General features: G+C 37.9%; 1 protein-coding gene across 1 annotated transcript in view; it reads left to right on the top strand.

The window, feature by feature from the left end:
• ANKDD1B (ankyrin repeat and death domain containing 1B) overlaps positions 1-16,192 on the top strand; it is a 54,428-nt gene that overhangs the window by 8,486 nt on the left and 29,750 nt on the right. The window contains 4 exon segments of the mRNA XM_076008125.1: positions 3,124-3,227; positions 6,242-6,340; positions 14,156-14,254; positions 14,368-14,472. Of these exon segments, the coding sequence (XP_075864240.1) occupies positions 3,124-3,227; positions 6,242-6,340; positions 14,156-14,254; positions 14,368-14,472 (407 nt within the window).

Below are 16,192 nucleotides of genomic sequence, written 5' to 3' on the forward strand. Positions count from 1 at the left end.
ACGGCATGCCTTTTATCCCCATGGTTCACAAGCTGCGCACAAGCCGACTACGCATGGATCATGCATTGACCTTTAAAATGATTGGTTGCCCACTATTGCCTTTTGAAATAATTGGCGGGTTGGTTGCCCTCTATTGCCTGATGGGCCAGTCGCCCGTGCTTCAATGACCTCATCCCATAATTCCCCATACAGCGGTGTAGCAAGCAAGCAATGACCAGAAGCAAAGGTTTGGGGTTAGCTCATTGCCCCACCCAAGTAAATTCCCAACAATTGGAAGAATTCTTCTGCCCTTCCTCTGCCCTACACGGGTGCCTTGATCTTTGACTTCTAGCCTGCAGGACTGTGAAAAATAAATTTCTGTTCTTTACAAGTCTCAGATATTTTGTTATAGCAGCACAAACAAATTGACACCAGGGAATCTAAACATGGTAAGGAGGGAAGTAAGAACATAGGGATGAATAATACGAAAAGAGAGTTAGAGGACTGGAGAACTTCTTGAGGTTGCAGAATTTTTGGACTTGGAGAAATAGAGCCGATGAGCTGAATGGATCAGAAGTGTGGTCAGAGAATGAGATTTTTCAAATCAAGATTTCAGAGGTAGTATAGTTTAGGTGATAATGAGGTCAAAAGTGTGCCTCTGGGACCGGGAAGTGGGGATAAGTAAATTCACACTAAATAGGTTCGGTACAGGCCAACTGGGGGATGGGCATGCTTGTAGCTTTGACTCAGTGCAAAGGCATTTTATGAGACCAAAGCATTTGTACCCCCATAATACTCTGAAATTTAAAAAAAGTATGCCCCTGTAATTGGATGGCTGAGGCCAGAAGAGTGAAAGATTATCAGAAGAGAAGGAGTTATGGAACTAAGAGGCCAAGGTATTACCTTAATCATCTGCAAGGATACTGAATTCACCTAGAATGGTGACAAGCAGAAGAAAGAGAGGTGAAAAAAGAATGAACATGTAAATCTATATTAGTTTGCTAGGAGTGGGTGGTTTAAGCAACAGAAACTTATTTTCTCATAGTTCTAGAGGCTAGAAGTCAAAGATCAAAGAGTTGTCAGGCCTGGTGTCTCTTTTTTTTTTTAGGATATACAAAAAGTAAACATTTATTTATTTTCCTGAAAAAGAAAGAAAGAGCTACAGAGAGAAGAGAGAAAGAAAAAGAAAGAGAGAGAAAGTGGCCATGACACACAGAGGGAGGAAAGAAATGTTGGGCAGTGAGGAAAGTTGCTTGGTGCTTGTAAAGGATAAAAATGGCTTTTTATTTCTACTTAAGGGGACTGACAATAAAAGCGGCTGTGAAGCTGCTGTGTTGGCTTTTTCTGTTTCTCACGTAGCAGAGTGATAGCAGAATTAGCTTCTTCTTGATAGCGGGAAGCATCTGGTGCTACTGTCTCTTCTTGGGGAAGCAGGGGAAGCTCCCACTCCTACTGTCTGCTCAGGAACTTTTTTAAGGCTGAGGAAGAACTCAAAGATAACAAGTTAGGCCACAACGTGTTTTAATTAAACAAAGGGTAGTTGTGTTGTAAGTTTATTTCTCTTACTTTCAAGTTTTATAGTTTATTTTCCTCTGTTGGATGGGTTATTAGGAAGACCACCTTTAATTTCCCCCTCTCTTTGGTAAAGTGTTGGTTTCTTATCAGGCCTCTCGCCTTGGCTTATAGATTGCTGGCAGCCTTCTCCCTCTGCCTTCATATGATCTTCCCATGTGTCTGTATCCTAATCTTCTTCTTCTTCTTTCTTTCTTTTTTTTTTTTTTTTTTTTTTTTTTTTTTTTTTTTTTTTGAGGGCGGGTTCACTCTGTTGCCCAGGCTAGAGTGCACTGCTGCAATCCCAGTTCCCTGCATCCTCAAACTCCTGTGCTCAGGCAATCTTCCCACCTCAGCCCCCTGAGTAGCTGGGACTACAGGCATGCACCATCATGCCCAGCTAATTTTAAAAATTTTTTGTAGAGACAGGGTCTTGCTATGTTGCCCAGGCTGGTCTTGAACTCCTGGCCTCAAGTGATCCTCCTGTCTCAGCCTCCTAGAGTGCGAAGATTACAGGGATGAGCTACTGTACCCGGCCTAATTTTGTCTTCTTATAGGAACACCAGTCATATCAGATTGGTGTTCACCCATATGACCTTATTTTACCTTAATTACATCTTTAAAAGCCCTATCTCCAAATATAGTCAACATTCTGAGGTACTAGGGGTTTGGACTTCCACATATGAATTTTGGAGAGACACAATTCAGCCCATATCAATATCTCCTTGAAGATACTCCTTGGTCCTTGATTGGACTTGGCAGTATTCTGAAAAGTCTTTGGCAAAAACTTGGGAAAATATTTAGCAGCATATCTACAAAATCTTTGTTATGCTCCTTTCTTTTTGGAGATGGTATATTGTTGATTCTACTTAACCTCAATTCTGATTTTATCCCCCAGTGTTGGGGCTGTCCCCTGATCTAGCTTCTCTAAATGACCAAAAAAACTCAAAAAATCCTGGAATCTTTTCTATGCTAGTTAATAAAGCCTGCCATCTAAATGTGTATATATGGGTGATATATAAATTTTACATTAGGTGTGAATCTACTTTTACATCTTTTCATATAAATAAGAATAAAGCATTAATATGTTCATCTCTTTTAGCGTTTGTATATATATATGATGGGCTGCATTTTGAGGTTTTGTTCCTGCTGGCTTGGCATCTTTTCAAAGTTCTGCAGACAAGAGTTTTATCTCTATAAGCTGTTTGGAGCATTTGGACTCCTCCCTGTCTAATCTTTTACAAGCTTTTTACAAACAATGTCCCCTGGGAAATCTAAGGCCACCCTTTGACCTCTTAAACCAGATACCACAGTGCTGACTTCAGTGTGGTCCTTGTGCATAATGTTTTGTTTGAAGTCAGGAATATTTTTTAAGTGTGTGAAAGCACAGTATGAGAAGAAAGTGGAATTTTGATACTGTAGCTTTATAAAATATTTGAAGCAAAGTCCCCATGTCCTAAATAAAATAGCAAAATGTAAAAGACTCCAGACTGTTGTTTCAAGTTTTAGAGTTACAAAACTTAGCACATGAAATGTGCTTTCTCTTTGGCCTCTTTACATTTTCTCAATCATGCTTCCTTGCTTTTTTTTCAGTACTGCCAAATGAGAAAAGCTTTCAGAAAGCTGCTAAAAGCAATAATTTGGTTCTTCTGGAGATGCTGTTTGAAAAGAAAGTTAACATTAATGCCGTGAACAATGTGAGTAGAAGTCACAAATATGACAAATGACTACTCCAAGTGGTGACTTGGGTTTTACAGATCAACTGAAATAATAATAAAAATAAAAATGACTATGCTAGCTGATATGAGGGAGATCTCCTTTGTCTGTAATTCTGGGATGTTTAAGGGTGGAATCAAGCAGTGAAATAGCCTCTGGGTGTTCATTATGCACATCTATGCAAAGTCTGTAGGTGGTCAGGAAAGCCAGCTGTCAAGGTAATGGGCTCAGACTTGGTCTTGGATTGTAGCCTGTGGATCAGTTTGGCTTCACACATTCTAAAACAGCAGAATGTGTTTTGCTATAAAATCTGGGTTGTTTTCTTTCCAATGATGTCCTTTTGTGGTTGGGTTTTTCCAAATTTAAAATCCAAAGGGGCATATGGATTTTCTTTTTACAGCTTTCAAAATATAGTGCATCTGCACTTTGGGCAAAAGTCCTTTTTGGAAACCTGGCTCTTGCTTGTTCTTCAAATGCCTGGGTTTTGGGAGAGAAGTTCACTGCCAGAAATATGGATTCCCTACTGCTTGGTTTTGTGAGGATTTCCTGACAGCCCCTCAAGGCAGGGTTTATCAAAGTAAACAGATTGGGGGCTGTGTCAGTTACTTAGGACTATTTGTGGAGTGGTTCAAGGTAGGTATAGCAAAGGTGGATTTAATGCTCAATGAAGCCTAAGCTTCAGGGCCCCTGCTTGCTTATACAGGGCCCTTCCAGGACACTGGGAGGGCTCTAGAAATACGTTTCCATGGCTGTTTTATTATATAAAAATCTTAAAAAGTAATACATTTTTAACTGCAATTAGTTAACCCTTCGACTCTGACTTTAAACAGGGCTCCCTAAATAGTCTAAACTCATGTACCAGAATTCCTATATCTGTCACAGGCAGCAAGTCATAGAAACTGAAACTGTAGAGTTCGAAGTCACTCATCATATGTAGTGGAAGGATGTTTAGCAAAGGAGAGCATGTGTATGTGAGAGGGTATGAGTTTATGTGTGTGGATTTCCATGTGTATGTAGATAGTGTATGTACATGCAAGTATGTGTGTGTCTGATGTATGTTGGGTGTATATAGTATTCCTATTCCATAGATATCTTAGAAAGAGCAGAAAAACAGTAAACTTTTGTAGCATAACAATTTTAGCAAGAAACAAACAAGGAAGAAAATCAAGAAAGGAAGGAAGGGAGGAAAGAAGAGAAGATAGATGGGAGAGAAAAGATATGAACAGAAAAAAGCAAGGATCATTGAAGGTAATATTTACACAGTTTCAAAAATATTTATGGATATATGCATCTGAAGATTATTATGACCATAAAAAATGACTTGTTGAATATGTGAAGCAGTAATCATTTTTCCAAGTATCAGGAAATATTCTACAATATACTTTTTAACCATTTAAAATTTTTCTACATACAACTTTCTGATACTTTAAACCATGTTTTTACATTAAAGTACTTGGAGGGATAGAATGATCTAATGTAATGTAACTTATAAACAGTGTGGCAAATTATTTTAAGTTCCTGATAAACTGTATTATACTTTCTAATGACATCTGTTTTAATCCTATATATGACAAATTGTTGACATCATTACTTGTGGAGTTCCTTAATATCTCTGATTATAGAGAGTAAAAAATGTAAATGGTTTTATTGAATTATCTAGGATGCTATTTTGGCTCACGTCCTTTTTCACAAATAAAATTAATAGGGGAGCTTTTAGGCCCAAATTTGACATAGTAGAGCAAATCTCTAATTGCAGACAATGTCAAAGTAATTCATGTTTTGTCAAACTTTATTTTATCACCAGTTTAGCTATTTGAAAGTTGTCAGAATCAAAATAGAGTCAGTAATGTTAAGAAAACTCTGACAAATAGAGCCAGGGAGGACTATGAAGAGAGAGTTCTCATGCTTGTATGCCTGATAACAGAAACTATCACAAAGGACTGCAAAAACCACAACCTTGTACAAAGGCCATTGCAATCTTACACAAAAAATACTTCTGCAAGGACATCTGTCCAGCAACCACCTCTCCAACCTCTGATTGACGTCACCCTTGTTATTGATCTTTGTAACCAAGGATAATCATTTCAAAATAATTATGTGATCTTCCTCACTTTTTTCTTTAAAAACGTTTGTGTTCCTTTATCTAGATGAATATGCACATAGTTTACTATGGCATGTGTATTCCTATTGCAATGCTTTATTCCCTTATAAATATCTTTTTTAGAGAAGCTCTCTCTGATTTGTTATTCAGGTTGACACTACCAAGAAATAAAATATTTAAACAGTTCTTATATTTTTGTGATTAATTATGTGAAACTAAGAATAATAAAGCCATGCTCAGGCATCTTTTTTGGGAGCTAAAACAGTCTAAAATATGGGAAATAAAACACATACATTACTTACAAGCAAAAACTCCATTGTCTGACTTTCCTTTGGAGTGAAAGATATTCATAGCTTGCTTTCTTTGTCTTTCTCAGTGTCTGTCCTTTTCTGTATCTTTCTTTCCTCCTTTCTTCCCTTTTTTCATCTTCCTTTCAGAAGCAAATTATTTTTTTCAGTAAAATTTATACTCTAAAAAAATTGTAGGAGAAAGAACATGAATGAATTGAACATCTAAGAAAATTTTTGCTATGCAATATCAATATATCCTAAGCAGAAAAAAATACTATTATTAATGATTGCATATGGGGGGAAATACAACTTTTACTTTCTAAATGAAATCCAATATATTGCTATATGACAGGTTATGCAGTGGGTTTCAGCTTGAGGTATGTCCATCAGTGGATTGCCAGATTCTCTCATGTCATCTGATAATGATGGCAAAATTCTGCTGAACACAATTCTTAAAATGTTCAAGGTAAAAGCAAAGAGTAAGGCAAAATAATCAAAAGAGAAACAACTGATAGAAAATTATGGCTGGCCATCCAAGAAACAGGAACCCTAAAAAAGATAAATAATGATCAGATGACTAAAAACACAAATCATGTTTCCTCAGATGAACCGTACAGCCTTGCATTTTGCAGTTGGGGGAAATCATTTATCTGCAGTGGATTTCTTGCTTAATCACAAGGCCAGGGTGGATGTTGTTGATAAGGTAAGCCCATCTTCGTCTGGTAGAATGTGTTGTAGCGTAACCAATGTACAAGGAGAATCTGATCACGCCAGATGTCTTTTCTTCACATGCACACAAAATATTTCCTTTAGTAGCGTTCGTTTTGGAAAGGTCTTTTTACAGAATATACATATTATGCGCTCTTTGTATTTGGTGACTAAATTGTTTACCCATTAACTGTAGGACTTGGGCTTTTGCTACTTTTCCCATGTTGACCTTATGGCCAATGGCATGCATTTATAAGAGTAAAGTGGTGGTTCAGAATATAATCTGGGTCATGGAAGACTTCTAACTGGCCTCAGGGATTAGGACTTTGATATTTACCATCCCCCAACCTATGAGAGAAGTATTATTATAATAACTAATTCACAGATGAGGAGCCTGAGACAGAGAGATTAAATAGCTTACCCCAAAAAATTACATCTAAGAAGAGTGAAGGCAGGATTTGAATGAGCCTGTCTGATTCCAGAGACCATGCTTTTAGATATAGATCAGCTTAACTATTTGTCTACCTATATTCAAAACCCACTTTTAGGATTTTTCACCTACTTTTCCCACCTTCATTTTTTTTTTTTTTTTTTTTGAGACAGAGTCTTGCTTTGTTGCCCATGCTAGAGTGAGTGCCATGGTGTCAGCCTAGTTCACAGCAACCTCAATCTCCTGGGCTCAAGCGATCCTCCTGCCTCAGCCTCCCCAAGTAGCTGGGACTACAGGCATGCGCCACCATGCCCGGCTAATTTTTTGTATATATATTAGTTGGCCAATTAATTTCTTTCTATTTTAGTAGGGACGGGGTCTCGCTCTTGCTCAGGCTGGTTTTGAACTCCTGACCTCGAGCAATCCGCCCGCCTCAGCCTCCCAGAGAGCTAGGATTATAAGCGTGAGCCCGGCTCCCACCTTCATTTAATACTTTACCATGGCACAAGGAAAGAGAGAGACCCAGCATCATGTTTATCATCTCACATTGCAGAATAAGATGATAGCCTTCCTCTAAAGTTCTTAGTTCTTAATTAATCCAGTGAACCATAGTTCTTAAATTAAACTGCTCAGAAGATTCCCACAGAGATATTCTATTTTCTCTCTGAACTGTGACTCCCTGGAGCATAAGGCTCAGAATTGCTTTACCTTCACATCTCACAGAGTCTGGGTTTAGTATGTGATTAGTAAATGTTTGGGAGATAAACAAATGAAGTCAGCTTACACCTATTGGTTATCTTGTTGGCAATCATAGATAAGGCCTAGACTTGATAATAATGAGAGTTTCTCTTTGTGTCACCAGTGGGGCACGCCCCTCTCTGGTTTATTGCTCTGGTATTGGTGGACAGGTAGATTGTTATGTAAAAAAAAAAAAAAATTAAAATTAGCACCGAAAACACTCTAGCTTTGTGAGTGTAATTAGTTGTATTAATGGATATGGTAATTAAGGAAAGTGTCCTTTAGGTCTAGAAATTATTATTTTACTATTTTACAGTATTAGCCTACAAAAGACACTTTGGTAATAGGCCAGATTAGCCAAGTGTATTCTTGTTTTGCCATTGAAAACCTGATACAGTATCTTTTTATTTTACTTTAATTTTTAAATTAACATACTGTATAAGTAACTTTCTTTTTAGTGTATAGTGTATGAGTTTTAACCCACGTATAGATTCATGTTACCACCACCACAATCAAAATGTAACAGCTCCATCACCCAGAACATTCGCTCATACCACCTCTTTGGTCAAACCTCTCCTATGCTGGCAACCACTAATCTGTGCTCTATCTCTATAGTTTTGCCTTGTTGAGAATGGCATATAAGTGATATATAGTATACAACTTTTTGAAACTGGCTTCTTTTACTCAGAAAAATGCCTCTAAAGTTCAACCATATTGTTATATATATCAATAACTCTTCTCTTTTTATTGCTGAATATTATTCTAATTTATGGTTGTACCACAGTTTACGTATTCATTCACCAGTGAAGAACATTAGGGTTGTTTCCAGCTTTTGACTATTATAAATAAAACTACTGTAGACGTTTGTTTATAAGTATTTGTATAAGCATATGTTTTCATTTCTTTAGTGTAAATACCTAGGAGTGAGATTACTGGGTCATTGGCTGGGTGTAGTGGCTCCTGCCTGTAATCCTAGCACTCTGGAAGCCCGAGGGGGGAGGATCACTTGAGGTCAGGAGTTCAAGACCAGCCTGAGCAAGAACGAGACCCCGTCTCTACTAAAAATAGAAAAAATTAGCCAGGTGAGGTGGCACATGCCTGTAGTCCCAGATACTTGGGATGGTGAGGCAGGAGGATCCCTTGAGCCCAGGAATTGGAGGTTGCTGTGAGCAAGGCTGATGCCACAGTACTCTAGTCCAGATGACAGAGCGAGACTCTGTCTCAAAAAAAAAAGAGAGAGAGATTACTAGGTCATATACTTAGTATATGTATAACTTTCCAAGGAGCTGCCAGACTGCTATTCAGAGTAGCCATGCCATTTTCACTTCCACCAGCAATGAGGGAGAGTTCCTCCACTTGTTCTGCATCCTTATCAGCATGTGGTATTGACATTTTCCCCCCTTAATTTTAACCATTTGAATAGGTGAGTAGGCATTTCATTGTAGTTTTAATTTGCATTTCCCTAATGGGTAATGATATTGAACATCTTTTCATGTATTATTTACCATTTGTATATCTTTTTTGATGAAGTGTCTATTTAAATCTTTTGAATATTTTTTTTTAATTTGCTTGTTTTCTTATCATTGAGTTTTTAGAGTTCTTTATATATTCTGGATACACGTCCTTTGTTAAATATGTAGTTTGTAAATATTTTCTCACAGTCTGTAGCTTGACTTTTTAGATGTTTTTCATAGAATAAAAGTTTTTAATTTTGATGAAGTATAGTTTACCTATTTTTAAAAACGAATCTTACTTTTGGTGCTATTTCTAATTGCCTAACTTAAGGTCATGAAGCTTTTCTCACATTTTTCTTCTAAAATTTTTATAGCCTCTTGTTTTACATTTTGATATATGGTCTATTTTGAGTTACTTTTAGTACAAGTTAGAAATAGATCGAGGTTCTTTTGTTTTTGCATATGAATGACCAATTTTTTTCAGCACTATTTGACACCAGTGTTGCTTCAGTTTTCAAAACCTTTGCAGTGCTATTTAGATTTGTGCCATTCAGGGACCAGTCTGAGGCCTAGACAGTCTGAAGTCTGCCCCATAGTTAATTTCTCCAAGCCCTTGTCATGCTGTCAGGCATAAGCCTAGGAGTACATGCACAACTTTATGGAATCCCTTTCTCAAGCTCCCTCTTCTCCATGATCATCTCCCCCACATTCCCCAGCTCTCCTTCCCCCTTATCCTGATCTTCTGTTTGGAAAACCAAGGGTATAGTCGCCCAGTACTGCTGTGTACTTCCCGCAATTACACCTGCCTTCAGGACCAAGCAGGGGGAGAGTAAAAAGAGAGAGAGAGAAAAGAAAACAAAAAACATGGATTTTTCCTCCACCCCACTTTCTGGCCACAGTTCCTCTGGTGAGAGAGAAGGATCCCCCTGCGTCAGAGATTTAGGTGTTAGTCCAGCCATTGCTGCTACTCCTACTACTGTGGAGGTGCAGCTTTGGGAATGGGGCTTAGCTGGGGGCAGGGCCAGAAGAGAAAAAAGATGCAGAGGACTTCTCCTACCTTTTCTGTTCTACTGGGGCCTCCTTCTGCTCCTTTAGAGCAGAACAGTAGGCCTTCTCTTAGAACTCTTGCAGTCTGTGCTCAGAGCACAGTTCATGATTTTTGCTACCTTGAGTCCAAGTTGGAAGATATGGAGGAAAAAAAGAACCAGGAAACTCATTACAGGATTATTCATATCATTAGTTCTAGTTTCCTTCCCCAATTCTCCAGCTGCCGTTTATTTTTCAGTCCTCAGCTGTTCCATGCATTCTGTCCAGAAATTTTATTTAGTATATTTGATGGGAGAGACAGGGTGAGTGTGCTTACTCCAGCTTAACCAGAAACATAACCCAAAATCTTTAACATACTATCAAAGTATAGAGAATTGTACAACAAACACTTATATGTATCCACTGCCCAGATTGAATAGCATCTTTTCTTTTAAACAGCTTACCTGAAGATTGCCATATTTCTAATGCATTAAATATAGAACTGGTTTATGTCAGAGTGTAAACCAATTATTTCTGAAATGATGCAGAGATGTTTTACCTATTGGTTCTCTTTGAGGCTTTTCTAAACATGTATTTGTATTACCCTATATGTGAAGCATGGTTCTGGCTAGCATTAGCTTCTCTTAACTTTGCCTTGTAAGATTAAAATGCCCTCAGACGGGAAATATAGTAATTCCTTATATATCTAATATCTCTATTTTCTCTGCTTTGAAAGTTTTACGAAATTAAATATTTTTGCTACTGATTTAATCATGCACCGTGGCATTAGTATGTAACCAGCAAAATTTTTTTCATAATTCAAGCAATGCCATTTTTTGTCAGATCTAGCAGCATTTTTATCTGAGTGATGAGACTTGAGTTTGACATGGCAGATCTGTCTTCTAAATTCTAACATTCATTTACAAAGAACTAACACTTGAACCCTCTTCACCATCCATACTTATTCAGTGCCTGTTGGCGTTAATTCTCAATGCCAACTGCTGGGGATTCGACTAGATGTAAGTCCTTGCTACTCAAAGTGTGTTCTTGGGTCCAGAAGCATGGGCTTCAACTGGGAGCTTATTAGAAATGCAGAATCTCAGGCCCCACCCCAGACCTCCTGAATCAGAATCTGCAATTTAAAAAATCATCAGGTGATTGTGTTTGGGAAGCACTGATGTGAAATGTAGTCCCTTTGAGGTGCCTACTGTCTATGTAGGGAGCAAGGAGGAGACTGTAGCAGATAAGTACCATTCAAGGCACTGAGTGCTAAGAATAATATGCATGGCCCAGCCACTGAGAACCTCCAGGTTCAAAGTGGGCCACATCCCTGAATCTTGGGAAGAGGCAGACTAGATAAATAGAGTCCCTTACTCCAGAGATGAACAGAGGATCCCAGGTGGGCGTGCAGGTGGTACTCAGGGGATAATGATAAGCATCTGTGTTCCGAGCTTCTTGTCTCTGGGAAGCTCCTCAAATGTAAGTGTTCTCCAGAGAAGTTATGGACCTCGCCTGTGACTAGACTGGTAATGAGGATAGGCTGTGGGTGACTATCGAGCATTTTATGCTTCACAGAGCATCAGGAGCCCACTGTGAGTGTGAACCATGACACATGCTCTTAAACAGCCTCAGGCATGCCAGTTTCATATCAGAAGAATTTGCCTTATGAAGGCTCTTGTGGAGGAATTTACATCTGTGAGCAGTGATTCATTGCCTCTGAGGAACAATGGCTCCACTCTGAATTTGTGGTTTTAGAGACCGAAGTTGTTTGCAGCTTGAATTCCCAGCTTTTAGATTTTATGATCTATGCCTGGAATTTTTAAATGTTGGTTGCTTTGAAATTGGGAATGACTTCCTAGGGAAAAATAGAGCTCCTATCAAAGCATGATTTATCACCTGTCTCAAATAGTTCTGGTCTCATAAAAGAGGCCATATGTGAAACCAGATTTAGTACTACTGAATATAGAGCATTGATTTGTAGGAAAGGCTAAATTAAGAGATGAAATTGTGTTTAGAGCACATTATTTTTAAAAACCCTCAACTAGTTAGCCATTGTACATCATTGTTCCTTGGGACAAAGAGTGCAGAAATTGTTAAGAGTTTTGTTCATGCTGGAATTGTAAATATATAAATGTACTAACTCACCATCTATTATGATAGCTGAAATGTAAATTTGATAGGGTATGTACATTTAGAGCAGGGTTTCTCAGCAGTGGTGCTACTGACTTTTCTGCTAGATAATTCTTTGTTGTGGGAGCTGTCCTGTGCATCTTTAACAGCACCTGTGGCCTCTACCCAATAAATGCTAATATTACCCTTCAGTCATGACAACCAAAAATGTCTCCATACATTTCCACATGTCCCCTTGGGACAAAATCACCCTCAGTTGGGTACCACCAATTTAGAGTCATACCTCAACAATCTGAAACTTGCTGTTTCACTCTCCCAACTCTACTGAGAATAAGAGAATACATTAATGCAATTTCTAGGGCAGCCAAAATAAATGCAAAAAGGTTTATGCACTATACAAATAGAAGTGCCCTGCAGACCTTCATTCCTTATTTATTATTCATACTGTCTACATTTAGCAAACTGGTTTCCTGGATTACAAACATAGCTGATTAGGAGAGGCAAATAAGAGGTAATGAAAGGGCTTGCTTTGGGCAGGCACTTGTAAAAGAAAATGGATTACTTTTTGACAGGGATAAAGCAGACACTGGAATTTATAGATAAGGAAGCTGAGGGTGAGAGTTAACTTAGTTGACCACAATTATAGTACTTGAAGGTGGTAGTAAGTGACCAGAACAGGAGGTCAATTCTGATCCTAAAGATCCTGCTCATAATGTCTGCCCTATACTGCTTCTCTAGGTAGAGATCAGTTTTTGTCAGTTTACTCGTCTCCAGTCCTACTTTCCTGAAATAACCAATGTTAACTGCTGGCTGTGCTTGCTTTCTCACTTTTCTCTCTGCTTATTCGGTATACAAGTCAGTTTACAACTGCCCACAGCATCCCTACAGGTAAGTTCTGATCTGAATTTCGCTCTCAGTCTAACTACTTTATGCATTCATGTGTTTGTGCACACATACCCCCCCCCGTATCATTTTGTATAAATGGAATCTTTTAAATAGCTTCTGTATAAATGGGATCCTTTTTATAACTTGTCTTTGTTGTTTTTTTTTTTCACTTTTGTGTACCCTGCCCTCCTCTAATAACTATATTAACAATCTGAGATCTGTGTTTATTTCTGTGTTTTTTTTTCTGTGTTCATATAATCATGTCTATATCAATCTAGCTACAATATATATAGATATATACATATACACATGGGGATTTTGTTGCTTTTTAAAAAATGGGATTATATTAATATTATATTTATTCTCCATCTTATTTTTCATATTTAGCAAAACTCATGGAAATCTTTCCAAATCAATTGTTATAGCACTAATTCATTATTTTTAATGGTTGTATTATATGGTATGACTATCCCACAATTCATTTACCATTTCCATGCTCATAGCCATTTGCTTTGCTCCCAGTTTTTAGTGTTACAATTAATATCCAATGTATATCCTATATATATCCAATATATACAATCTATATGCAATATTAGGTCCTGAAATTTTATTTTCATGGGATAGATCCCAGGAGTGGTATTGCTCGTTGTATTTTAACTTTTATTAGATATTGCCAGATTGCTTAAACAATAACGGTTTCCATTCCCTTTCTATCCATTTATCTGTCAGTTTAGTTATTTTTTTCTTATTGATTTATAAGAATAACCATTTATCCTTATTAAAGATACATTTTTTAAAAATCTGTCATTTATTGACTTTATCATCTATCTTTTAGAACTCTGGATTGAGAGACTGTACATTATAATCTGGATTTTGTTCTAATCTATTTATTGTTTGTGTGCTTTTTTGTGAGTGTAGTGTGATATAGCATTTCATTTTATTTTCTTCCAGATGGAGAACCACTTGTGCTTGTACCACTTATTAAACATATCATTTTTGCAATACAATTGAAGTATTACTTTTGCTGTGTATTAAATTGTCTATTTCTAATTTTCAACAATGTAGTATTAACTTGGCCTTTTTGGTGAGATAGTTTGCTAGGGTTCATCTGAGTGACAGATTCTCTTCTTTTCTCTTCGTGGGGAAGCATGGCTTGACAGTAATTCACCTTGCAGCCTGGTCTGGAAACCTTGATATCATGCTCATGCTGGTTAGAGCTGGAGCTGACCAGAGAGCTAAGAATCAGGTAGGTATGTGGGTCACACTGGGACATAAGTTTTTATCTCACTATTGCAGGAGAGGGGAAATTCTGAGGTCACTCTGTAAGTATCACCCCTTTCCTTCCCCCTGTCTCTTTAGGATGGAATGAACGCCCTCCACTTTGCAGCTCAGAGCAATAATGTGCACATCATGGAGTACCTCATTCAAGATCTGCATCTGCAGGACCTGAACCAGCCTGATGAGGTGTGTTTACAGTGGTTGGGCAGATCTTGCATTCACCTCCACCAAATTCTACTGTCTTCCTCACCCTGATAGAGCTACAAGAGCAGCCATCAGAGACGGACCTAGCCCTATAGCCAGCTCCTCCATCACCGTGGCAGACTATGGAATGGAAGGGATATATTGGTGTTGGCAGTGATCCTAGCCCCTGCATGTGGGGAGGACAGGAAGTATTGAGGAAGCAGCCAGATTCTTTCTTCCCTTTCTACTCCCCCATCCTGGCCAGGGTGTACATAGTATCCACGCCCTTTAATATTCAGAATGTGTGGTCAAATTTTATTCTATTCTACTTGGTCTTTTGGGAATGCATTTGACCCAAAGCTATACAGCAATGAGCCATGGAATACAATGCAGTTAAATTGTATTTGTCTATATTCCTTTTATTTTCATAAGGAGATACAGAATAATTCCAGCTATCACTTAATGAATGTTTATTAATATGCTAGGAACAGAGAAAGATACTTACAGACATTACTTCAGTAGTAAGAAGTCTAGGACCTGTCCCCTACGATACTTAAAAAAATCACTGTTGGAGGAGTAAATTATCTCATTAATCCCCATAACAATTCTGTAGAGATATTTTGCTATTTTTTTTAGAGGTGAAGAAATTGAGGCTCAGAGAAACTACATACCTGATCCAAAGTCTCAAAACTAAAAAGTGACAGAGCCGGGATTTGAAGCCAGATCTGGCTGATTCCAGTCATCATATTGTACTTTCTCCCTTCTCAGATGACAGTGGGCATTGCCCATGTGCCAGAGACTGTTTTTTCCCTGTAATATCTCCCTCTGTGCTTTTTCTATAGGCAACAGTAATAGCCTTTGTGCAGTTAGCATTTTGATTCCTCAGCAGTGGAATATACTTCATGAATAGGACCTACTTTTCTCTGCACCACTAGAATATTTTTCCTCCATAAAAGTTTCTCTAGAAGTTGATCAGTAATATTCCCTTCATTTCACCTGTTTTTAAAAATTTTTACGTTTTTTCCTGACCTCAATCTTTTTTTTTTTTAATTGAGTAATACTCCATTGTATTGACCTCAATCTTAACAACAATAACAACAACAAAAATGATTTCTTTGAATTGGGTCTATAAATTTCTTTTACTTTCTCTACATATGACTAAAGAACTATACATTTATACCTTGGAGGCTGACAGACTTGGGCTGTACTCAAGCAATGCCACAATATATTAGTTATGTGGCTTTAAGCAAGTTCTCCAACTGCTGAAGGCTTCAGTTTCTCCATTTGTACAATGAAAATAATAAAGTATACTTCATGGTAACATCAACAATGATAGGGGAAGTCTTGTCCCTCATATAATTTTTTTTTCCTCAGCAAACTTCCATTCTTTGATGTAGAAGATTGATATTTCCTCAATCTTATGTAAAAGTACCTATGCAAATGAGGTTCATGATGGGCCATTCCATAACCCCCTTCCAACTACACAGTATCCCTAAGCCATTCCTATGTAGCAATATTGGAGCAGCCACTGTTGAGATGCTTAAATGAGGTAATGTCTATAACGCGCTTAGCAAAGAGCCTGGCACAGGCTAAGTGTTCACTAAATGGTAGTTATTGTAACAATTGTTATAGGATAAAATGTGCTACCTGATTTCCTCAAACTGACAATCATAGTCAAACACCATTTAGTGTCATGGTGAGGAAGTGGGCTCTTTCCAGTTTG

Source organism: Microcebus murinus, chromosome 11 (assembly GCF_040939455.1).
Source record: "Microcebus murinus isolate Inina chromosome 11, M.murinus_Inina_mat1.0, whole genome shotgun sequence".
Classification (NCBI taxonomy): Eukaryota; Metazoa; Chordata; class Mammalia; order Primates; family Cheirogaleidae; genus Microcebus; species Microcebus murinus.